This window comes from Streptopelia decaocto (assembly GCF_964273445.1).
Source record: "Streptopelia decaocto genome assembly, chromosome: 1".
Classification (NCBI taxonomy): Eukaryota; Metazoa; Chordata; class Aves; order Columbiformes; family Columbidae; genus Streptopelia; species Streptopelia decaocto.
In genome coordinates this window covers 2,148,223-2,172,799 of record NC_138663.1, presented here as the reverse complement: position 1 = coordinate 2,172,799, position 24,577 = coordinate 2,148,223, and the positions used below count along the sequence as shown (strand labels likewise).

Sequence of the window (24,577 nt, the reverse complement as noted above, 5' to 3'; positions counted from 1 at the left end):
TAGCGCAGGTAGGCAGCAACGCAGCTGCTCTGCTATTGCCAAATCAACTGGGGTTATTTTTACCAGCACAAGAAACCTTTTATTTTGGAGATTTGTAGCGGTGCCAGGAATAATATGACTTGAACAAACAAACAAAAAATTACAAACGCTTTGCATCCAGGGCCAGGCCTGCTGGAACAGGCTCCCCTGTTAGAAGGGGAGAGGCTCAGCCCAGCCCCTGGCTAACAGAGCCGTGCCAGCGCAACCTTTAAAGCTGAGAGCAGACTTAAAAGCACAGGTCTAGACAAGACTTATTCTTTTTTTTGGAGTAAGGAGAGCTGAGGCAAATCATTTCTGGCAACGAGAGCTGCCGTCAGGAGGTGTGTGTCCCACCGCCAAGCTTGCAAGACGGCTGTAGGCGGCGGCGGGCTGCAGTGCTGTGATTGCCAGCAAAGAAAAACAGGGGAAAAAACAACAAAAAAAGGCAAAACATACGTTTGGCTTCATCTCTTTCCAGCTCGCACGCTGAAAGCCCCGCACTTTTCAAACCGCTTTCCAGCGTGGGGTGTGAGGGAACAGTCCCCTCAACCCCCAGTGGGTGCCTGCATCATGCTGCCTTAAAGCAGAGCCTCTCAGAAATACCATTTTTGGGGGAATTTTGAAGGAAATCAGGGCTGGGAAAGGAGCACAGAAGCCCCTCGCCCGTGGGCATACTGCCCCTGGAGCGGGGGGCGGGGCTTGACGCCAGTGGGGCGTGGCTTTGCGCTGGAGCGGGGCGTTGGTGTGTGCTGGAGGGGGCGTGGCTTTGTCTGGAGGGGGCGTGGTCTTGGCGGTAGCCCCGCCTCCGCCGGTGAGGTCGGGGCGCGGCGCGGCGGCGGTCGCAGAGCGGCGATGAGCGCGGGCTGAGCCGGGGCGGCCGGGGCCATGGTGGCTCACGACGAGCTCGGGGGGCTCCTGCCCATCAAAAGGACTATCCGGGTGATCGACGCGCAGAACCAGTCCTTCAGGGAGCAGGAGGTGAGGAAGAGCGGGATTCGAAAGGGGGGAAAAATGGGGTTTTTTGAGGGGAAAAGCGGTGGGTTTGGGAGCGTCCCTCCCCGCCTCAACCTTCCCGCCCTCCACGCCTGAGGGGGAGCAACGAGGTGTGTGCGCTGCTCACTAAGAGCCGGCCCCGGAATGGGGTGCAGGCAGCGATTAAAAAAAGAAAAAAAAAAAGTATTAAAAATTTTAAAAAGAAAATAAATAAAGAAAAAAAAACTTCATATCCCCTGAATGAGTGTGACCAGGGAGCCCAAACCGAGCCAGCGGGATTTACCTTTAAAAAATCCCTGTTCCTCTGTTCACTCTTTCCACTGACAGGATTTTTCCTAATTAGGGCGTTTGCTGCATAAACCCCCTCCCAAAAAAAAAAAGAAAAAACAACATGGGGTTTTGTGGGCTTGTTGTTTGGTGGGTTTGGGTTTGTTTGTTGGTGGGGTTTTTTTTGCAGTATTGTTATTTTTATCATGTGTTGTTATGTAGATGAGCATAATTGCATCGCTGGTAGTTGCTCGCATTCCTCCTGCTGCAAGTTTAGCAGCCAGGTAGGGACCGGCTGCTCTGGACAGGGTTTTATTGCCCAGATTAGTGGTAAGATGAGGTGGAAAAGAGAAAAAAAATGTGGCTCCAGACAGCTCTGGGGCTTGAGGGCTCCAGGCTTAGTCGCCAGCCTCTTAAAATCCTGGTTTTAAACCAGCCAAACTTGGGCAATCTCATTGTGCAAAAAAGGGAAACCAGATGGTGGGAGAGAAATAACATAAACCAGATCTCTTAAAGGAGAGTAAGTCGCCTCTAATTCTTAAAACGTGTGTTTTCTGGAGGGTATAACCGGCACGTTGGGGTATCTGAAGTTAAACGTTGGGTCTGTGTTTGATTAATGAGTCCTAAGCCAACGCTCTATCGGTGCCAGGTACTGAGCTGCTATCGAGAGCCACTGAAGTTATCAGCGGAGTGCGAGGCAGATTTCCCCTTTAGCCTGTTGAATTTGAGAAAAGCAAGGGCTCTAATCTCGGTACCAACGTGTCAAGCCGGAGACTGGTTGTTCGGTTTAAGTGCAGACAGCAGTTTTCAGAACAGAGCCAAGAGACCCAGCGACCTCCTTCCAGCTGAATCTTCAAATAAGATAACCAGGTGGCGATGATTTCTGGCAGGAATTACTCGAGCTGGTGACTTAAAATTCCTTTCTGGCTTAATAGGAAAAGTTTTGCTGGGCGTGATTTGTGGATTTGTCACAGTATTTGTCTGCATAGCTGTGGCACTGGCACGCAGGACATCGCGCTCTAGTAAATGATCCTTGTAAAAACCACTAATTATTACCTAGCACATAGGGGAAAGGTTGCAGGCGTGCGTGCTGCTAGAGGAAAATGTTTGTTGCTAAAAAGTAAAGCCTGGTTTTCTTTGGAGCAGCAAGGTGCAGCTTTTTTCACACCGTGAAGAGTTAATCTGTATTTAGAAGCACTTGAAGAAATTCTACTAGGGTGAGGTCTTGCCTGCCAGCCAAGGCACAAATTTAAGTTTTGTGTGTATGCTTATGATATATTTATATTCCCTTTTAATAAAGAGTCCCCTGGAAAATAAAATCTGAATGGAAGCAGAAGTGCTGTTGCACTCATTGGGGTTCTTAATTATCTGTCGGCACTGTAGTGCTTAACACTGCCAGCTTGTTACAGAAACTTTGCAGACTCAGTTCTAATCTGGGCTCCTGTAAGTAATACAGCGTGGAGACAGGCTAATCATTGTTCGCAAGGACAGAACTAAAAAAAAATTACTGAGCCAAAGTTATCCGTAGCATGAACCGTGCCGAGTCTCAGCTTACACCATGACTGAGTGTGACTGTAAGCGGAGTACGTAACCCCGAGCTGAAATGCAGATCTCAGAGAAGGTGAGGTTTCTAAGGAAAGGGATTTTTCTTTCCCCCTCCCTGCCTTGGATCAAACGATTTAGTTGAAAAGAGAAGAAGAAAAAAACAGATGCTTTTCTTGGCAGTCGAGCCGTTCGTGTCTGAGAGCACTCGCGGGATTTGTTTCTCTTTAAGAGAGGGGAAATAGCCTTTTGCGAAGCTGAATTTATAGCGTACAGAAGTTTTTCTCTTGGCCGAACACCCCGGGGGGAGCACATCGCATGTACAGAAAACCCTCTGGCCGTGCCAATTGTGCAAAATTCCTCCCTCCGCAGAGCAGATGAGGGTTCCCCAGGAGTTGTGTCCCTCTTGTTCAATGCCGTGGTGCTTTTCACTTTGAACCCTCCTTTGCACGTCTCCATACGTATCAACCGCTCCGAAAAGCGGTGATTTATAATCCCAGGGAGCCCTTTTGTCCCTCCTGTCGCAAAGGGAGAGGAGGAACAAATTCCTTCTGCCGGACCTTGTGTGTTCACATGTGTCGGCCCGGCCCAGCGCAGATGTGCCGGGGAGGCATCCGCACGCGTCCTGCAGCATCATATCTCAAATCTGGAAAGGCCACACGCTTGACCCTTTCACAGCGAGTTGCAAAGTCTGTCCGAGCATCCTAAAGTACTGAGGTTCTTCGCTATTAATTTTCAGTGTCGTGGTTTTGTTTCCGTGCTATTTATATCACCGGCCTTGACAGAGCTGTGTGTGGCTTACGTCTGTATCTTTTCTGCTTACATTCCTGCAGTTTCTTAAGCTTCTCTTGGCTCTCATCCCTTTATTCTAGCACACTGATACGTGGTTTTATAGAAGTAAATTACCTGTCCTTTTCCTCTGTCTGTAATTAATTAAAGTTTGCTTGTCTTCTTTTGAGCCTGGCCTAACTCTCCAGCCTTCTGCATAATCCTTTTCCTGACTGTCTTGAGTGCTCATGGTTGACAAAAAAGCAGCTGCAGTTGCCTCTGCTTTACCTAAACCCAGCTGAGGGTCGCGTTCTTGGGGTTGAGGACACTCTCACAGCTTTTCCCTATTTTTATAATACCCTTGTAGTTCTGAGATCACCCAAACATTTCAAGCACAGCGCTTCGTGCTGCGCCAAGAGGTCTTTCTGTTCTGCATCACTCATAAACTGTTTCTTTTCATGTTCCCCCCGCCCTGCTCCCCGCAACTTTGAAGGCTTAATTCAGCGTGAGCTCAACCCCTCTTGCTTAACACGGCGTGTAGGCAGCCAGACGGGCTGCTCCTCGGGTCGTGTTGCTGAAATCAGATCTTGCATACGGAGCTTTTATGCTTCCCCGGTCTCATGACTGGAACCCAGCTCTGTGTGTTGCTATTTTCCTTTTCGGCGTTTGGCACTTCGGTTGCCACACAGAAGGGTTTGGGCACCTTATCTTGCAATCTCAAACTGGAAATAGAGACAGCAGAGAGCTTGTGCTAAGTGATCCTGGCTTTGCCTTTTAGCCTTTTGAAATGTAACAGGAAGGATTCAAATGTAATTAACCAAAAGCTTTGGTAACATTTTTACTGAGATGAACTCAGAAAAGGGGCTGTTTCCATCAGCTCCTCTGAACTTCACGCTAAGTAACTTGTTTATGATGATGATGAGTCACATCCAACCGTCTGCCAGATGTTTAAGAGCACCAGAGCACATCATCTGGCCTTTTTCCTACCCTTAAGCTCTCAGTCCATCTCATTCTGGCATCCCACTGTGCACACCTTTCTTGTACAGTCCTCACGGCACAATATTTTTGGTGTAAAACACGCAGGGTCGCCAGCATGATTTTAAAAACTCAGCTTAGCGGGAGGTTTCCATGGGGCGTTTCCTCTTTCTTGGCAGCGTTTCGGTCAGGACAGAATTGAAAATGCTCCGAGCTCTCGGCAGGGATTAGCGGTGTAGAAAAGCAGAAGCTCTATCTTTCAAATCTAAACAACACATAAGAAAAATTATGATGACTTGCGGGGTGGGAGGGAGCTTTGTAAACGGAAGGTTTTCAACTTTATCCGCTTCGTGTGTGCATGTCCCTCGCAGGAATGTTCAGCATGTGGTCATTTGCTATTTGTTAGAATAGCTGCTGAGGTTGGCCTGGGCTCCCACTGCTACTTTTCTCTCCAGAATAAAATTAAAATGGAAAAACACATTCTTTCTACAAAGGGAAAACATGATAAACTGGAGAAGCAGATCACAGCTCCATCTTTAGATGACAGTCACTCACTTTGCAGAGGAGAATGCTTCAGTCTATTTATGTTCAAACCATAACGGTCCCTGTTTTGAATTCTGACTGACGTGTGTGTTATCTTGCCTCTTTCACACTGGGCAAAGCCACCGCAGCTTAATTGCCGCCTTAGAGTTCAGACAAACATTTTCAGCCTCTGCTTTATTTTTAAGATGAATGGCTGCTTCAAAACACTCGCTTTGCTGTGCTTCCCGCTCCTTAAGTGGGTTCATGCTTTTTAAACCTGCCTGAGCAGCTTGAGAAATTAAGTGGGACTCACAGCCAGTACAATTTGTTCTCTGCTTTATTTACAGGAGCCGAGCAATAAGCGGGTTCGACCTTTAGCACGGGTCACGTCTCTGGCGAACCTGATCTCTCCTGTAAGAAATGGTGCAGTTCGGCGCTTTGGGCAGACAATACAGGTAAAAAAAGCAGAGGCTTCTAGTCCTGAAAGTCTGGAGACACTGAGGAAGTAGTGGCTGTATGGGGTTAAAACAGGCACTGAGATTTCAAGGCACCTCTTGGAAATCTCCTCTATGATTCACACATACACAGAAAGCTTGTTTGGGACTTGAGAATGAAGAAGAGTTCAGGGGCAGGTTCCTAGATAACAAGGTTATTAAAGGTTTAAGCAGTAAAAAAAAAAAAAAAAAAAAAACAATAAACTGATTCAGATAGGGTGAATTACTTGATAAGCTGTTGCAGTACTTGAGATACATGGAGCATGTGCTTAAATATGAACTGACCCTGCTGTTCAGTGATCCAGATAATGTTCCAGAAGTGTTGTCTAAGGAACACTATACCCCACACATGCAGATAAGATCGCTTCTGCATCTTGGTTTTAATAACATTACAAATCATAAGAGCAAAGTTCAAGTGACTCCTGATTAACCCCGTTATAAGCAGAATTATGGTCCTAGTTTATTTACTTCCTCATACTTTGGAAACAAACCCAAGCTTTAGCTGCCCATCCTCCTCCCAAGCGCTGGACCAGTGCAGGGAAAGGTACATGGAAAAGTTTGCCAATCTCTGGGCTCTCTCAGCAGCTCAATTAAAATGTTCCTTTATCTGAGGAAAAGTGTCTGGGTGTGTTTTTCCTGCCCTGTACAACACAGGAGGATGAAGGATTGGGAGGGGTATGGATAATACCATAATACTTCAGCACTTCTGAAGTGTTGGCTCTACATATTTTTTAAATTTTTATTTATTTTTTTAATCCCCGCAGTCATTTGCCCTTCGCAGCGACAAGTCTCCCAGCTGTGCCCAGAAGTCATGTAGCAGATCTGCTGCTCCTACCCCTCCTAAAAGGAGAAACAGCGTGCTTTGGTCTGAAACGTTAGATGTCAACATGAAAGAATCCCTGAGCACCAAAGAAATTAAACGCCAGGAGGTGGGTTAAACAGCAGGACTGGGAAAAGCAGCTCAGGCCTTGGCTTGGGCTGTTTCCTTGGCGGGGGAAAGGAGTAACAAGCATCTGTGGGCGACTGTATCTTCCCATGCACCTTCGTTTTTAAAACTCTAGATTTATTTCTGTGCGAGGCATGGGAAAAGGTAGAGCTTTCTCTCTTGAGTCACCAGGGAGTTCGTCTCCCCCGTTTTGACCCTTCAGAGATGCCAAACTCTTTCCACGGGGGGTGCTCGGCATTTCTGAAATCCGAGACCCAGCCACGCTGGTTGCTTTGCAGCAAGACCCAAAGTCGGGTTCCTCGTAAAGCCAACTGTCTTTCTCTTAAAGCTCTTGACAACTGGTTGCAAGCCAAATGGCAAGGCCTTGGCTTGCCTTTTTCCTGTCCTTCTTAGACAAATGTAACGACAACACAGAAGCTGACTAAAAGACGCCTGGGATTTGACCTCTGCGGTTTTCTGGGTTTTGTGTTGTTCATCCTTGCCCGTGTAAAAGCAGTGATTTAAAAGGCACTAATATTTAATTTGGCTCGTGCGTGGGCATCAGAGCTTTCACACAGTTGTAAGTAACTCTGCTTGCTCGGAGCTGAGAAAGCCAGCGATTTACTCGGGGTTGTCCTGCCCAGGTGACGTACTGTCGAACTGGCAAACCCCCCTATTCAGGATATATATTATTTGAGCTGAAAGGCTCTTTCAGAGAAAAACTAGGATTAAAAATGACTCCCGATGCTTTATCTCCTTCCTTACAGGCAATATATGAAATGTCCAGGGGAGAGCAGGACCTCATCGAAGACCTCAAGCTTGCCAGAAAGGTGAGTGTTTTGGTTTTTTCCTGCAGTTATAAAATCGTATTCCAGATCATAATGAAGTTTCTTTGCACCTGCAAACATTTTGCATCAGCTTTGTCAGGCCTAGAATCCACAGTTTAAAAGCTGGCCTGGAAAGATGAGGTGAGCAATCTGACAGTACTGGTTTGATTGCAATAAACCCGGCCAAAAAAGGGTTGTGCTTTATACATTCCTACAGAGGTGGCTGGGGAATCCCTCTCCCTGATGAAAACAGTTCAGACAGGAAAATCCTTTTCATTTGATGTCTTCATACAGAGATGAATCTTGTTATGATCAAAGCCAGTGTTATTGTTTCCATTGGCTTCACTTCACATCTGCCCTGCAAATGACACATCCCCTCATATTTAAATGGTCAGTTTTGGGCCTTGGGAGACTTGAATATATTTTAATACTGATGTTCTTTGACAGGCCTATCACGATCCCATGCTGAAACTCTCCATCATGTCCGAGGAGGAACTCACCCACATATTTGGAGACTTGGATTCTTATATTCCTCTGCATGAAGGTGAGAGCAACTGGATCGTTTTCACATAACGTGCTAAGAGTTAAACTCTGTGCTTTCTCACATTAGACCAACCTACTGGGGCATTGCTGCAATTTTCTATTTTTGTGCTTCAATTTCAGACTTGTTGGCAAGTTTAGGAGAAGCGACCAAACCAGATGGAACAGTGGAGCAGATTGGGCCCATTCTTGTGAAGTGGGTGAGTGCATAACTCGGAGACAGCGGGCTAAAAACGCGCTTACAGAACGTTTAAAGCTAGAAGCCGAAAAGCTGTGGGCTTTTGTGGCCTTGAGCGAAAGATTGCAACGGAAATCCTGGCTACGCTGAAAACAATGGGAGTCTGTCAGCCGTAATGGGCCACGATTTCACCCTGGAGACTTACACTGGCGTGACTGCAATTACTTGCTGATTTATGGTTGAAATGTCTATATCTTCTGGACCGTTTGTCACTGATGTGATTTCAACAGCGTTATCGCTGTCGATCTCAAACATCTGAACTTCAAAGGCATCGCACGCAGGATGCCCTTGTTCTCCTCACAAAACACTGGCTACATACACAAGATAGTTTGTTAGCTTGTTTTATTGGGTGAAGTATCACAGTAAGGGAAGTAGAACTCCCCCGAGTTTGACACATTGATGCGATTTGCTTTTTCAACGTGGAATTTAAGTCCTGGCTATTGTTCTCCTGCAGTTACCGCGACTCCACGCCTACAAAGGTTACTGCAGCAATCAGCTGGCGGCCAAAGCGCTTCTGGATCAGAAGAAACAGGACCGGAGGGTGCAGGACTTCCTGCAGCGCTGCCTCGAGTCTCCTTTCAGCCGCAAGCTGGACCTTTGGAGCTTCTTGGACATTCCTCGAAGCCGCCTGGTCAAATACCCGCTGCTCCTAAAAGAGATCCTGAGGCACACCCCCAAAGACCACCCCGATATCCAGATTCTGGAAGAAGCCGTAAGTGATAGTGATTTTTGTGGCTGTCATTCTGGGGCTTCTTATACCCTCAGCAATTTTGTGGGGTGGTTTTCTTGATGGACACGAATCTGTGAGTGTAACCCCTCATGAAAGCAAACAAAAGATCCGTCCACATCACCTGGAGTTCTTAAAGGGAAGATATACAAGTAGAGGTCACTATTTAATCATTTCTAAATGTTTTTGCTTTATAGATATCTATAATCCAAGGAGTCCTCTCCGACATCAACCTGAAGAAGGGCGAGTCAGAGTGTCAGTATTACATTGACAAGCTGGAATACCTGGATGAGAAGCAGAAGGACCCGAGGATTGAAGGCAGCAAAGTTTTACTGTGCCACGGCGAGCTGAAGAATAAAAATGGACATGTAAGTCCCTCGTGTTCATGGCAATTAATTCTCAAGATGGAAAACCTTCCCTAAGAGGTAGTTAAAACTGTTTGTTTGTATCAGGACCAGGAGCCCTTCCATCCGTTGGGTGAGCTTGAAGAATTAACTGCATTTTAAGAAGCAGCAGAGCTTTTAGCTCTGATAGCAGTCTGCATTTCAGGGTGTAAGGGAAAGCTTCCTGCCGACAGCTTTACAATCGGCCTTCAGGAGCTGGAAAATAATTAGCACAGAATTCCCATAGAAAGTGTTCTCTGTGCTCTCCGTCCAACGGGATTTCCTGCCGGCTCTTTACTTTCAGGTGCTCTGACTCTCCCTGTTCTGAGCGCCGGCTCTTTCACAGCGTTCCTGCAAAAACCTCTTTGGCTTTGCTGTGAACTGCCAGAAGTTTTATCTCCTGCCGCAGCAGCGCTGAAAGACCCTGCTGTACTCCAGGGTTTGCTGCCTTTTGTTCTGCTTCGCAGGACTAACCTTGTCTTAAACATCAGATCCTTTTGTTTATTTTTTTTTGGTTGGTTGGAGGGTTTTTTGTTTAATTTGGCCATTAGGCTCCTATACACATGAAGCGTTTTGTATTGACAGAAAAGATACAGCTCCTAATCGTCTTATTCTTGCCATCTGCAAAAGATAAATCACTTTTTAAAGGTCATAAGATAATAAACCCGTTGATGTAATTCTGCTCTGTGCCAGGGCCTTACGTTGCTCTAAAAGGAAACTCAGAACGTGGGTGAAACTTCAGATAACACGGCCTTGAATCCCATAGGATGTGTAATCACTTTGAATACGTAGTAAAACCCTTTGCTTACATTCAGATGTGTTTTCCCTTTCAGAAACTCTACGTTTTCCTCTTCCAAGACATCCTGGTTTTGACCCGACCGGTCACTCGCAACGAGCGTCAGGCCTACCAAGTGTACAGGCAACCCATCCCTGTCCAGGAGCTGCTGCTGGAAGACCTGCAGGACGGCGACGTGAAGATGGGAGGATCCTTCCGAGGAGCTTTTGGCAATTCCGATAAAGGTACAGACCAAACCAGATCACCCATGCGGGGATCCGATGGTGACGAGAGATTACATTGGGGTATAGATCCCGGGAACTGAGGTTCTTTTAGGATAAGCTGACACATGGTATATGTTGACTATCACTGCTGAGCTTTGCACTATTACATTAGGCGGCCATGAACTTATATATGATGCTTTGATTAGAAAATATCTATTTCAACATGTTTCTTTTTAGTTTGTTATATTTGGTGGGGTTTTGAACACCCCAGAGGCTGTGCTGCCATCCAGAGACCTGGACAGGCTGGAGAGTTGGGCGGGGAAAAATTTAATGAAGTAGAACAAGGGCAAGTGTAGAGTCTTGAATCTGGGCAGGAACAACCCCAGGTTCCAGTGTAAGTTGGGGAATGACCTATTAGAGAGCAGCATAAGGGAAAGGGACCTGGGGGTCCTGGGGACAGCAGGGTGACCATGAGCCAGCACTGGGCCCTTGTGGCCAGGAAGCCAATGGTACCTGGGGTGGGTTAGAAGGGGGTGGTCAGTAGGTCAGAGAGGTTCTCCTGCCCCTCTGCTCTGCCCTGGGGAGACCACACCTGGAATATTGTGTCCAGTTGTGGCCCCTCAGTTCCAGCAGGACAGGGAACTGCTGGAGAGAGTCCAGCGCAGCCACCAAGATGCTGAAGGGAGTGGAGCATCTCCCGTGTGAGGAAAGGCTGAGGGAGCTGGGGCTCTGGAGCTGGACAAGAGGACACTGAGGGGTGACCTCATTCATGTTTACAGATATCTAAAGGGTGAGTGTCAGGAGGATGGAGCCAGGCTCTTCTCGGTGACAACCAATGATAGGACAAGGTGTAATGGGTGCAAACTGGAACACAAAAGGTTCCACTTAAATTTGAGAAGAAACTTCTTCTCAGTGAGGGTGACAGAGCCTGGCCCAGGCTGCCCAGGGGGGTTGTGGAGTCTCCTTCTGTGCAGACATTCCAACCCGCCTGGACACCTTCCTGTGTAACCTCATCTGGGTGTTCCTGCTCCATGGGGGGATTGCACTGGATGAGCTTTCCAGGTCCCTTCCAACCCCTGACATCCTGGGATTCTGTGATCCTTTTCCTGAAGGGCAGCCCAGGTCGCTTGTCTAACAAAATCTCAAAACACCGAGCTAGGAACTGATCTTCTTTTTCCCTCCGTTTCTCTTCAGCTAAAAACATCTTCCGAGTTCGTTTCCAAGACCCCTCCCCAGGCCAGTCCCACACTCTCCAGGCTAACGACGTTTTCCACAAGCAGCAGTGGGTTAATTGCATCCGAACCGCCGTCGCTCCCTTCCAGCGAACTGCGGCCGCCGCCGAGCTCAAGGAGCTGCCCGAGCTGAGCGAAGAGTCGGAGGAGAACAACCCCTCTGCGTCCAACGTCAAAACGCACAAGCGGCAATCGGCCGGCGTCGCCGAGATGGAGCTGGATGAAAACGCAAGCGAGTGCGGCTCCATCCTGGACTCGGAGGAAGCCAAGGGCGCCAAAACGCACAGGACGTCGTTCGGACACAGAAAAACGAGGGAGAAGCAGCTGAGCGGGAAGCGGAAAGAAACGCTGGTGTAAAGAGGAGCCCAGAAAGATCCTGGAGGAAGACTGTTTATTTATAAATAACGTGTACATTTTTCTTGTAATGTGAGCATGATCGGATCCACTCTACTGAGCAGAATATTTTTGTTGTTGTTCTTTTTTCATGTTGTAAGGGCAGCTACCTGGTATACAGTTAAGACTGTCGCTCTGGAGTCTGTTTTTACCAACATTGGCCACTTTGAGCCTGGTTTTAATGCTGTGAGGGAGCAATTCGGGAGCCCTCGTGCTCCCGACGGCTCGTGGTAGGTTTGAAGAGCGCGCTTTGGTTTCTAAAAGGTTTCCACCCGCCGCCTTTGAGGCTGGAAAACCATAAAGCGCAAGTTTGGGCCTGGCAGCGCCTCCCTTGCAGAGGGTTCGCTCAACACTGCGAGACTCCAAACCTGAATTCATGTGGTTTTCTCTTGTACGGCGCATGTTTTGCAGTGTGTTTATCATAATCCAGGCAACTTTTCACCTTAAAAAAAAGAAGAAAACAAAAAGAAAACAGACCCCAGGTTCAACAGGTTCTCAATTTACCTACTGGAATCTTTCATCTTCCTGTGTCCTTTTGTACATTCCTCATTTTCCCTCTTGTAACCTGCCAGCTATTTAAGTTGTTTTTTTTTTTATTAGTTGTTTTGTTTCTCGAGTTCGTTTGGGGTTATTTTTTGGTTTTCTTTCTTTTTTTTTTACTTTTGTATGTTGTCGTTGTTCAGACTTGGCATTTCCTTTCACGTACTCGATCGTCCTCGCTCAGGGGGGCGCGTTCGTACCGCTCCTCGCGTCACGGACGAGCCCTCATCCTTCCGGAGCCAGTGGCTACAAGACACTCGTTAAACCCAATTAACAACGAGCGCCGTAATTGGCTCGTGCGCGCTCCGGACTACTGAAAGAGAACTGCATCGCCAAGCGGGGTTAGGAAGGTTTTAGGCACGTTGTAAAGGGTTCGGGGAGGGAGGAGGAGCAGCGGTTAGAGGGGAGTAGCAGGGAGTGAAGGTAGATTTATTATTCTTGTTTCTGTTGCCTTTTGGAAATGAAACGCCTTTCGCAGGGAGAGGCAGGACTGGGGGCGACCAAGGGGTTGTTGCACGTGGTAGAAAGGTAGGGAAGGGGAAGCGTTTGAAGCCGATGAGGTGTAAGGACAGAAGAGATAGCGGTTGTATATACTCGTAACGGCAACACTGCCATGCCTAGCGGTCCAAAGATTGGTGTGAGAGGCGCCGTAGGAAACAAAGCGACGAGAGCTGAGCGTAAAACCGGCAGGTTGTTCCTGTCGCTCGACCGGTGACAACGGGGACGAGGACGGCGAGCCCGTGATACCCGTCCTCAAGCGTCACCCCAAATCCGCGCTCGAGGAGCCGTAACTCGCACATCAAGAGTTATCGCCTGTCGCGTGTTTGGCCAGTAGAGTTTGAAATGCGGGTGTACATAGACACAGGTGTGTGGTTCTCTGTAAATGTGTTGTACAGTCTCGAGTGCCAAGTACAATTAAATTCCTGACAGCCTCTCGCCGGTCTCGTCTGAGTCGCTGCCGGGGAGGGACGCGCTGGTGCTGCCGGGCGGGTCCCCGCGCTTCTCTGCCCACAGGAGGAAGCCACAGCTTTAGTCAAACCCCCTTGTTTCCCTGTCGCGGTTCCTCTTTGTGCCGCTGCGGCCCCGGTGGAGAACAGGGCAGAGCTGCGTGACTCACCCCGGCGCTTGCAGCGCTCCCCTCCCTTTCTGGGGAAAAAGGGAGCGGTGGCAACACTCCTTGTCCTCCCGGGGCACCAAAACCTCCTTCCTACGAGGAAAATAACCACTCAAAGTGTCCCCGTTTAGCAAATATTTAGAAATCCCCTCCTAGATGAAGCAGTTTGCAGGGGAAGGGGGCAAAGTCCCCTGTGTTGGGACAGCTTCTTCTGGGGTGGTGGGAGCACCGGGTTCTGAGCATAACAAATCCATCAGGTCTCTGCAGCCCCCTCGAAAAGCTGCAGCTTGACCGTGTTGGGGGTGTCTGGGCACATCTGCAACTCCAGGGGCTGGTGTCACCCACCTGGATCCCCCCGTTGTTGTCCCCCCTGTTGTTGTCCCCCCCGTTGTTGTCCCCCGTTGTGTTCCAGGGCCCTGCTCAGGAGGGCACAGCTCAGTTTGCAGGGCCAGGGCTTATAGTGAAGCTGAGTTTTGAGTGGAGAAGACTGAGCTCTTCCTGAGCAGCTGGGAAAAAGGCTCCTTTTGCCATTTAAAGAAATAAAGAAAATGTAATGAGCTGCAGGAGCAGGCGGCTCGTCCCCATGGACAGGAAATCCTGCTCGTCCTCCCGCGCGTCAGGCTGGGGCTGAACCTTCATCTCGTCAGCTCACAGACAACAGCAAGTCAGCCAAAAAACTTAATTTCTCTTTAAAAGTCCATCCTCCCCCGACTCCCGCTGGTTCCAATCCCCTCTCCGTCCCTCCCGGAGGAATGTGCAGACCGCAGCCTCGGCTCCGGCTTCGCTAGACTAAACAAGCCAGGCTTTTCCTGGATTCCTCCAGCGCTGAGCTCCGTTGGGTCCTGGCCTGTGTTGCCAAAGCCCTGAGCCAAGACCCCCCACCCTGCGCCTGGGGGGACACAGGGAGGTGACGCACCCGGGGCACAGCGGGGACCTCGGGCCAGACATGAGGAGGGAAACTGGTGACCCTGAGGGCGGTGAGAGCCTGGCCCAGGTTGGCCAGAGAGGTGGTGGATGAACCATCCCTGGAGACATCCCAGGCCAGGCTGGACGGGGCTCTGAGCAACCTGAGCTGCTGAAGATGTCCCTGCTCATGGCAGGGGGGAACGGGGGGAGCTTTGAATGTCCCTTCAACCCAAACTATGATTCTCTGACCTAGGCCAGCACCGTGTCCCTGACCCTCAGCCACCTTGGCCGTAGCGATGTCCCTGTGGAAAGGGAAGGTGTCCCTGCCCAGCGATTACCTTTGGTAATCAGCTCCTTGGCCCCATATTTACCTTCAGGATCCACCCAGCTCAGGTGCTGTGTGTGGAGTGGAGCCAACACCACCCGGGTGAGACCTTCGTGGAGCTGGGATCCGAGTGGAGCACGTCCCTGTCCCCAGCGTCTCCCCAGCCTCCCTCCTCCACCATGGGAGGCCCAAAAGTGGGACCCTTTGGGCTAGAAAAGCCTGACTTTAGAAAAGCCCCCTGCAGACCCTGCAGCTCACCCTCAGCTTTGCAAACCCCTGTTAAAACAACGCCTAAAATAAAACAAGCCGCCAATCCCAAATTTTACACTCAGTAGCCGTCATCCCCAGGAGACCCCCACAGTGTTGCGGGATCACGCCAGAGCTCAGCCTCTCCAAAATCCCGTTTTCCACGTTAAACCTTAACGCAATTTAAGCCGGGCTTTGTGGAGGTTCCTCCCCATCCCTCCAGACAGTGGGGGGACCGCCTGGGCTGGCGCGGGGGCGCGGGGAGGTTTCCCCACCAGAGCGGTTTCCCTCTCCGCCTCCAACTTTCTCATTTTCCATTAACTCATCAGCCTCCCCCCCGCCGCCTCGTCTGCAAACCCAGACATGGCCGCGCACATCTGCGCACATCTGGGCTGGCGTTCCAAGCCGCACGGGCTCGGGATAATCCGTCTGGGCGCTTTAAACCATCTGGTTTGCTGGTTGGTTGTTTTTTAAGCTGTCACCAAGATCAGATCTCTCAAAGCCAGACGCTGAGGTCGAGCGAGGCGATGCCGCCCGGAAAACGTCCCGTGAGGGTTTAACATCGGCCACTTGCACCCTCTTTGTCACAGCATCGACCCCCCCAGCTCCGGATGGGAACACCCCAGGAAAATCGGCTGCCAAAATCCGCGTCAGCTCCTGCTTCCCGCTGTGTTCCCGTCCTACCCCACGGTCCGGCTCAAACTCCGCAATAGGACTGGGCAATAAACCACGGGATTTTATGGGCCGGCGGTCGGTTTTATTAGGTTGATTATTCTGGCGTGCTAATGAGGGTGTGGTTAAGCACAGTCAAAATCAAGGGGTGGCTTGAGCTTCTTCCTAGAGGGTGCTGAGAAGGTGGGAGGCAACGGGTGCTGGGGATGGGGAGGGATGGGTGATGGTGACAGGGAGGTCACACGTGGAAATGGGTGCTGGTGATGGGGAGAAGATGGGTGATGGTGATGGGGAGGTCATGGGTGCTGACAATGGGTGCTGGTCATGGGGAGATCATGGGTGCCAGGGGTGGTGATGGGGAGGTGATAGGTGCTCATGATGAGGAGATCATGGGTGCTGGTGATGGGGAGGTCATGGGAAGGTGACAGGTGATGGTGATGGGAAGGTCATGGGTACTGGTCATGGGAAGGTGACAGGTGATGGTGATGGGAAGGTCATGGGTGCTGGTCATGGGGAGGTGACAGGTGATGGTGATGAGGAGGTGATAGGTGCTCATGATGGGGGGATCATGGGTGCTTGTGATGGAGAAGTCATGGGTGCTGGTGATGGGAGGTGATGGTGATGGGTGCTGGTCATGGGGAAGTGATAGGTGCTCATGATGGGGGGATCACAGGTGCTTATGATGGAGAAGTCATGGGTGCTGATGATGGCGAGGTGATGGTGATGGGTGTTCATGATGGGGGGGAATCATGGTTTCTGGTGATGGGGAGGTCATGGGAAGGTGACAGGTGATGGTGATGAGGAGGTGATAGGTGCTCATGATGGGGGGGATCATGGCTGCTTGTGATGGAGAAGTCATGGGTGCCGGTGATGGGAGGTGATGGAGGTGATGGGTGCTCATGATGGGGGGAATCATGGTTTCTGGTGATGGGGAGGTCATGGGTGCTGAAAATGGGTGATGGGGAGGTGGTAGGTGCTTGTGATAGGTGGTGATCATGGGTACTGGTGATGGGGGGTGGTGGGTGCTGGCAATGGGGATGCAACAGGCAAACAAAACCCCCAGCAGCTTCCAGCTTCACTCAGCACCACGGGACACCCAGGATGGCGCGATCCCTTCATCCCGAGTGACCCAGGGTCCCCACACCCAGCCCGCCCCCATTTCAGAGCTCAAACAACTCCCCCCACAACTTGAACAAACACCTTAATCCTCCAGGGCTTTGGAAACACCCGGTTTTCTGTTGGGGTTCAGCCAGCTCCCCCTCCTCTCGGCTCCTCGCTCAGCTGCCCGCGGCTTTTTCACGGCAATTTGGATCTGATCTTATTAACTCCGGAGCAGAACAACAAGCGCGGGCAATTAGACGGACAATTAGGGAGCAGCTCGTTGCACAAGAGGAGCTGCCAGGACCTCCCCTCGCCAGACAGGTTCCCAGCACGGATCGGCCAACTCCTCCCTCCAAATGCCACATTTAATGTCCCCTGAGCCTTTTTCAGGCGAGGTTTTCCTCAAGATGATCCCCTCCCAGACCTTGTCCCACCTGGAGACCTCGTTTCCCACGTGTTCCTCAGTTGTCCCATGAATTGGTTTTTGGTTTGTGGCTTTTCCCTTCAAATCCCACAGGTCTGATTCCTCTCTGAGTTAAACTGGGGTAAACTGGTGATGTTTTCTGGTAGCCAAGAAAGTCAACTATCTTCTGCTGTGGAACCTGACCATCTGGTCCATTAGCTCATTGGCCCGGCTGGTGAAGGTCACTTGGCTGTTATGGTCACATAGGAAAGAGGGACGGATGGTTGGAGGGACAGGTAGATGGATGGCAATGTGAACATATAGATGGATGGACAGATGGTGGGAGAGTTGACTGGATGGATGGCTGGGCAGCTGGATGTGCGGGTGGATGGATGGTTGGTGGGATGGATGGATGAATGGACGGATGGATGATAATGTGGTTGGGTGGAGGGATGCACACATGGATGGATGGATGGATGGACTGGATGGAATGATGGACTGATGGATGAATGACAATGTGGTTAGGTGGATATATGGACATATGGATGGATGGTTGGTTGGTGGGATGGATGGATGGATGGATGGATGGATAGATGATAATGTGGATGAGTGGAAGGATGCACACATGGATGGATGGATGGATGGATGGATGGATGGATGGATGGATGGATGGATGAATGACAATGTGGGTAGGTGGATATATGGACATATGGATGGATGGTTGGTTAGTGGGATGGATGGATGGATGGATGGATGGATGGATGGTTGATAAGGTGGTTAGGTGGGTAGAGGGACATACAGATGAATGGTTGGATGGATGGATGGATGGATGGATGGATGGATGGATGGATGGATGATAATGTGGTTGGGTGGAAGGATGCACACATGGATGGATGGACTGATGGATGAATGACAATATGGTTAGGTGAATATATGGACATATGGATGGATGGTTGGTTGGTGGGATGAATGGATGGATGGACAGATGGATGGATGGATGGTTGATAAGGTGGTTAGGTGGGTAGAGGGACATACAGATGAACGGTTGGGTGGATGCAAGGATGAATGGTAATGTGATTAGGTGCACAGATGGACACATGGATGGATGGATGGATGGTTGGGTGGCTGGATGGATAAATAGGATAAATAGTAGGATGAGAGGAAACAGCCTCAAGTTGCGCCAGGTGAGGCTGAGGTTGGATCTTGGGAACAATTTCTTCCCCAAAGGGCTGTGGGGCATTGGAACAGGCTGCCCAGTGGTGGAGTCACCATCCCTGGAGGGCTGGACAGATGGAGATGAGGTTCTCAGGGACATGGTTTGATGCTAGAGCTGGTTTATGGTTAGACTCAATAATCTTCAGGGTTTCTTCCCACCCAAACAATTCTGCGATTCTCTGAATGGGTGAACAGATAAATGGATGGATGGACAGATGGCAGGGTGGATGGACAGATGGACAGGGAAGCAGCCCTCATCATCATTTCCCCCTGAACCCCGCTGTACTCCCTGTTGTAAGAGATGAGTAAAAATTAAAGCAGGTCATGACAACACTCACACAGCCCCAGGGTTAACCCCTGACTAACCAGGGCAGAACCCATGACACCTGGTGCACGACCACGTCAGCTGCCCCGGGGGTGACGGGGCCGTTCCCGGGGAGCCCGGCCGAGGTGTCACGGCTGATTCAGGTCCCTGTCAGCATGGAGATCATCAGCTCCAGCAGCCGGGCTCTGCCTGGACCTGCACGAGCGAACACTCCCACGGCAGGTTTGACACGCTGCCAGCATCGCCGTGGTGGCCCTGGGGTGGGGACACCAAGAGGAGTCTTCTCCCCCACCATGTAGGGCTGGAGGGCTTTGCACAGCTCCAAACCCATCAAAACTACCTTAAAATAGGAAAAAAATAGGAAGTATCACCCTCCTCCCACCAGCACCCTGCCTCTCCCCGAAACCGGCGCTTTGCTGCAAGCCTCAACGCAAATCCTTTAATTACAGGGTTCGTTAGGAGCCGGCTCCATGAAATGCCACCAGCAGAGCAAGCGGGACAAGGTGGCCCAAGGTTGCTGGTGGTCACGCTTCTCGGACACCCCGAAACCCCCGCCCGCTCTGCCGGGGTCCGGCTGAACCTGCCGACCGGGTGGTTCAGCCTCTCCCGTGTGCCCCAGCTCCTGCCTCTTCCTCCTCCTCTTCCTCCTCCTCATTGGGGAGGAGGCCCCACCGGCGCCTCCCCGGCGTGCCGGGGCAGAGCTGCGTGCGAGCGAGGGAGCATCATGGCCGAGCGGCTGTCGGAGGAGAAAATCGCCGAATTCAAGGAGGCTTTTTCCCTTTTCGACCGCGACGGAGACGGTCGCATCACCACCAAGGAGTTGGGCACCGTGATGCGCTCGCTGGGGCAAAACCCCACGGAAGCGGAGCTGCAGGACATGGCGGTGGAGGTGGACACGGACGGCAGCGGCACCATCGACTTCCCCGAGTTCCTCTCGTTGATGGCGAGGAAGATGAGGGACACGGACAGCGAGGAGGAGATGCGCGAGGCTTTCCGCGTCTTCGATAAGGACGGCAATGGCTACATCAGCGCGGCGGAGCTGCGGCACATCATGACCAACCTGGGCGAGAAGCTGACGGACGAGGAGGTGGACGAGATGATCAGGGAGGCCGACTTCAATGGCGACGGCCAGGTCAACTACGAGGAGTTCGTGAGGATGATGACGGAGAAGTGAGGTTCCCCCACCACCCACTTCCAACTCCCAACCTGCAGGTAAATCCCTGGGATGCGTCTTCGTGCCCGACGTCCATGAAAAGCCCCAGACCAAAGGGGTCCACCCCACCCATTGCAACAGCCACCCCAAATCTTTCATCTCCCCCATCCCAACCACTTCCCGCCCTGCAACTTGTCGGAAAAAAATCAATGTTCATGGTGCTTTTTACAGTTTTTCCTTGATTTCTTCATAGGAAACAGAGGTCACGGTGGCCCCTCAGCCCCTCGCTGCCTTTTTTTGCCATCCTAGGTTGGAAATATCCTCTTTTATCCCAACTAGAGCATCACCAGCAAGTATCTGCGTTGGATACGGGCATCCCACTTGGTAGGATGGGGCTGTGTGTGCAGATGGACCTGGGGGGTTCCTCTCTGCTGCCCCCCCAACGTGACACACCTCTCAAGTCCATAGAGGTTCCGATGGCCACCACACGTCCCTCAACACCATGTTGAGTCCAATAAAGAAATGTCCCCCCATGTCCTGGTGGCTGCCAGTGCTTCATTCAGCGTCTCTTTGGGGGTCCTTGCTTAAAAAGCAACCCCCCCAAATCAAGGATATCAACACAAACCTGGCCAGGGTCAAGCCCCACACCATCCCCATCCTCTTCCTCACCCATCGTGTTTCCCTACAAGCTGGAAAGATTCTCCCTGTGGGTGCAGCCTCTCATGTTGTGGCCACCCCCACCCCAAATTCCCATCGCTTTTGGGGTCTCCTGTCTGCACCCCCAGGGTGTTGGGGGCCCTTTTCTCCTCCCCCATCAAGCTAAGCAGAGATTTGGCAGCTGGATTTAGCCCTAATCCCCATCCCAAAGATAAATCAACCAGGATTCACCTTTCCTGGCTGTAATCCACCCCGTGACTCAGTTTCCCCACAAAGAGGGTGAAACCAAATTGCAGCAGCCCTCCCACCCCCAGGCTGGGATGATTCCCTACATGCAGAAATCAATTACAATGGGTCTTATTAATGCTCAGTTACTAACGAGCCAAGGGGAGGTGGAGTGAGGAGGACGTAGCTGGGGACATGGCGGCTCCAGGGATGTTCGAGCCACCATGAGGACTTCAGGTTAGACATGAGGAGGAATTGTTGGCCCTGAGGGTGGTGAGAGCCTGGCCCAGGTTGGCCAGAGAGGTGGTGGATGAACCATCCCTGGAGACATCCCAGGCCAGGCTGGACGGGGCTCTGAGCAACCTGAGCTGCTGAAGATGTCCCTGCTCATGGCAGGGTGGAACTGTGGGACCTTTGAAGGTCCCTTCCAACCCCAAAATATTCCACGATTCCGCGATTCTACAATTCGATGCCTTCACCCCCCACCTCCAGCCCATCCCCAGCACCGGGATCTTTGCCAACCCCAGTTGTTTTCCCAACGCTGGGAAAACCAGGCAGGTTCCTACACGCCGGGCGGTGGAGCCGAGCACACCCACGCTCATCCCACCGCAGCCACCGTCCCCAGCACCGTCACCACGTGCTGCCCTCTTGCTCGCACACCCAACCTACCCGCAGCTCTGCAGGACACAAAAATGGGGCAAAACCCAGCAAAATAAAGCCCCAAATCCAGCAAAATCAAGACAAGCAAAGGGACCATCCCACTCACTAAAATGATACTCTCGCTCCTCTCCAAATGATTATTTATTAACACCACGTTTCAGCGCAAAGCCGTAGCCTGTATTTTTAGGCTTGACCTTTTCTCCTTCTATTCCGGGGTTGTTTAATTACCAGAGTTATTTTCTTCACGCCATTTATCCTGAGCTGTGTTTATCTTAACAATGATCTTTAACGGGAGCTTGGACCCCGGCCACAAACGGCCCCGTCAGCCGCGGCACCGGCCAGAGACTCAAGTTTATTTGTACTTTTGCACCAGACACATTTGCCTGTTTCTCCCCTATTTTGATGCTCGGGAAGGTTTCTCTTGGCGTCCCTCAGGATGGACAGACAGACGTTGTCTCCCACCTTGTGGGGCAGATCCATGACTCACAGGGTGGTTTGGTTAATGACTAAATTAATTGAGCAGGTACAGGAGATGCACTTGGTGTCTGGGAGGTTGAGGGGGTTCCATGAAGGGTGGAAAGTGGGGGAATGGGGTGGCAAGGGAGAGACCGGCCATTTCCACCCCAAAACCTGGTCAGGATGGTCCCCTGCACCTGGGGATGGAGGTTGCAGGATGGGACCTGGGGTAGGGGGTCACCTGGGATGGGTCTTGGGGGATCATCTAGGCTAGGAGTTGTGTTAGGTGTCACCTAGGATAGGTTCTAGGGGATCATCTAGGCTAGGACTTGGGTTAGGGGTCACCTAGGATGGGTTCTAGGGGATCATCTAGGCTAGGAGTTAGGTGTCACCTAGGATGGGTTCTAGGGGATCATCTAGGCCAGGACTTGAGTTAGGTGTCACCTAGGATGGGTTCTGGGGGATCATCTAGGCTAGGGGTTGGGTTAGGGGTCACCTGGAATGGGTCCTGAGCGATCATCTAGTCTGGGACGTGGGGTAGGATCGCTTGGGATGGGTCCTGGGGGATCATCTAGTCCAGGGCCTGGAGGATCCCTTGAGATAAGACCTGGGAGTCATATAAGATGGGACCTGGGGGAGTTGTCGCTTGGGATGGGACGTGTGGAACCATCTATGATGGAGCTTGGGGGGATTATCTCCAATGAAGCCTGGGAGATCCCTTGAGAAAAGACCTGGATGATCATCTAAAATGAGACCTGGAGAGGGTGAGGAGATGTCTCCTGGGATGACACACAGGAGATGACTGAGGATGGGACTCGGAGGATCACCTGGGGATCATGATGGGACTTGGGGGATCATGTAGGATAGGATATGAGAGGCCATCTGAGACCTGAGCATGGGGGCCATATGGGATGAGCAGATGAGGGATCACTTAGGTTGGACCAGCCACCTGGAGTGGGACCTTGGGGTTCATCTAGATGGGACATGAAGGTTCCTATAGGATGGGGCCTGGAGAATCCTTTGGGATGGGATGTGGGGGGATCTCCTGGATTCAGACACCACTCCAGATCCCATCTCCACCATTGGCCAACCATCTTCTACCACCTTTCCATGTATTTTCCTCCAACCTTTCCAACAAAAAGCCACTGAGGGCTCCAACATCAGCATCATCCAAAACCAGGGGCCCAAGCGTAACCCCCCCATTGCTCCCCGCTCCCAGTTCTGCTCCTTCTGGACACAGTTTTTCTCTAAAATGACACTTTTTAGGAGAACAGCAGCTCATCACCCACCATGGGACACCAGAGATACTTCTGCTCCACAGAATCACTTCGCTTGGAGGAGACACTCAAGATCATCAATTCCAACCATAAGTTGTTGCTGAATCGGTCACAAATTCTCCCCAATTTTTTGTTGTTTTACCAAAACCCAGGACATTTTAATAACATTTCAACAAGCTTTAAAACCACATTAACTAAACATTGCGGGGAGACAACACTGAAACCGCGCAAGAGGGACCAAGGAGCTTTTCTGAGCCCACCCAAAGGATGTGGAGAAGAAGGGCAGGATATTTTGACCCGTTTTTCCTATTTTTTCTGTATTTTCCCCAATTTTCCCCCATCCCACAGCCCCCCCGGGGCCTCAGCTCCTTGTCTCCTCCCCGGCTATAATTCTGTTCTTAAGCAAACATGACGTGTTGCCCGGGAAATGTTGCCGCCCCAGGGATGCGGAGGCCCCTTGAAACCCATCAACATTGGGGAAACAAAGGGATCTTTGCAGTGGGATTGATCCGGGTTGGGGAGGCCGGGGGGGTAAATAACTAAACAAACCACCCAGTAAAAGAAAAGCACCTTTGCAAAGGCACCTTTTCAATATTTAGTTGGGAAAAGTGTTCTGGTTCTCAGAGGTGGGTTTTGAACTCGTTTTAAAGGGCTTTTTCTCGCTGATTTGTTTTCCACTTTCAGAAGGAGAAATCGCCGGGGGGGGGGGAATTGGAAATATAAAAGGAAATTGAAATGAAATGAAATGAAATGAAATGAAATGAAATGAAATGAAATGAAATGAAATAATAAAATAAAATAAAATAAAATAAAATAAAATAAAATAAAATAAAATAAAAATAAAATAAAATTTAAAAAATATAAAATCAAATAAAATCAAATAAAACCAAATAAAATAATAAAATAAAATATAAAATAAAATAAAATGAAATTTTTAAAAGTAAAATAAAATCAAAATAAAATACAATTAAATTTAATTTAAAAAATGAAATGAAATGAAATGAAATGAAATGAAATGAAATGAAATAATAAAATAAAATAAAATAAAATAAAATAAAATAAAATAAAATAAAATAAAATAAAATAAAATAAAATAAAATATAAAATAAAGCAAAATAAAATGAAATTTTTAAAAGTAAAATAAAAACAAAAATAAAATACAATTAAATTAAATTTAATTAAAAAATAAAATAAAATAAATAATAGAATAAAAAAATAAAATAAAGGAAAATATAAAATAAAGCAAAATAAAATGAAGTTTTTAAAAGTAAAAAAAATCAAAATAGAATACAATTAAATTTAATGTAACTTAAAAAATAAAATAAAATAAAATAAAATAAAATAAAATAAAATAAAATAAAATAAAATAAAATAAAATAAAATAAAATAAAATAAAATAAAATAAAATAAAAATAAAAATAAAAATAAAAATAAAATAAAATAATAAAATAAATACAAA

General features: G+C 49.6%; 2 protein-coding genes across 2 annotated transcripts; both read left to right on the top strand.

The window, feature by feature from the left end:
* Window positions 1-802: 802 nt before the first annotated feature.
* LOC309437301 (neuroepithelial cell-transforming gene 1 protein-like) lies at window positions 803-13,318 on the top strand. Its single transcript, XM_082047535.1, has 10 exons — window positions 803-996; window positions 5,433-5,540; window positions 6,344-6,508; window positions 7,272-7,334; window positions 7,779-7,875; window positions 7,995-8,071; window positions 8,564-8,821; window positions 9,034-9,204; window positions 10,053-10,239; window positions 11,413-13,318. The coding sequence occupies exons 1-10, from the start codon at window positions 904-906 to the stop codon at window positions 11,805-11,807; spliced, it is 1,614 nt and encodes a 537-aa protein (XP_081903661.1). The 5' UTR covers window positions 803-903; the 3' UTR covers window positions 11,808-13,318.
* A 6,096-nt stretch (window positions 13,319-19,414) lies between these two features.
* On the top strand, window positions 19,415-19,943 carry LOC309440117 (calmodulin, striated muscle; the record flags this gene model as incomplete). The annotated part of the gene is made up of 1 exon (XM_082053463.1): window positions 19,415-19,943. The coding sequence occupies one exon, from the start codon at window positions 19,415-19,417 to the stop codon at window positions 19,862-19,864; it is 450 nt and encodes a 149-aa protein (XP_081909589.1). The 3' UTR covers window positions 19,865-19,943.
* Between the last annotated feature and the right edge of the window lie 4,634 nt (window positions 19,944-24,577).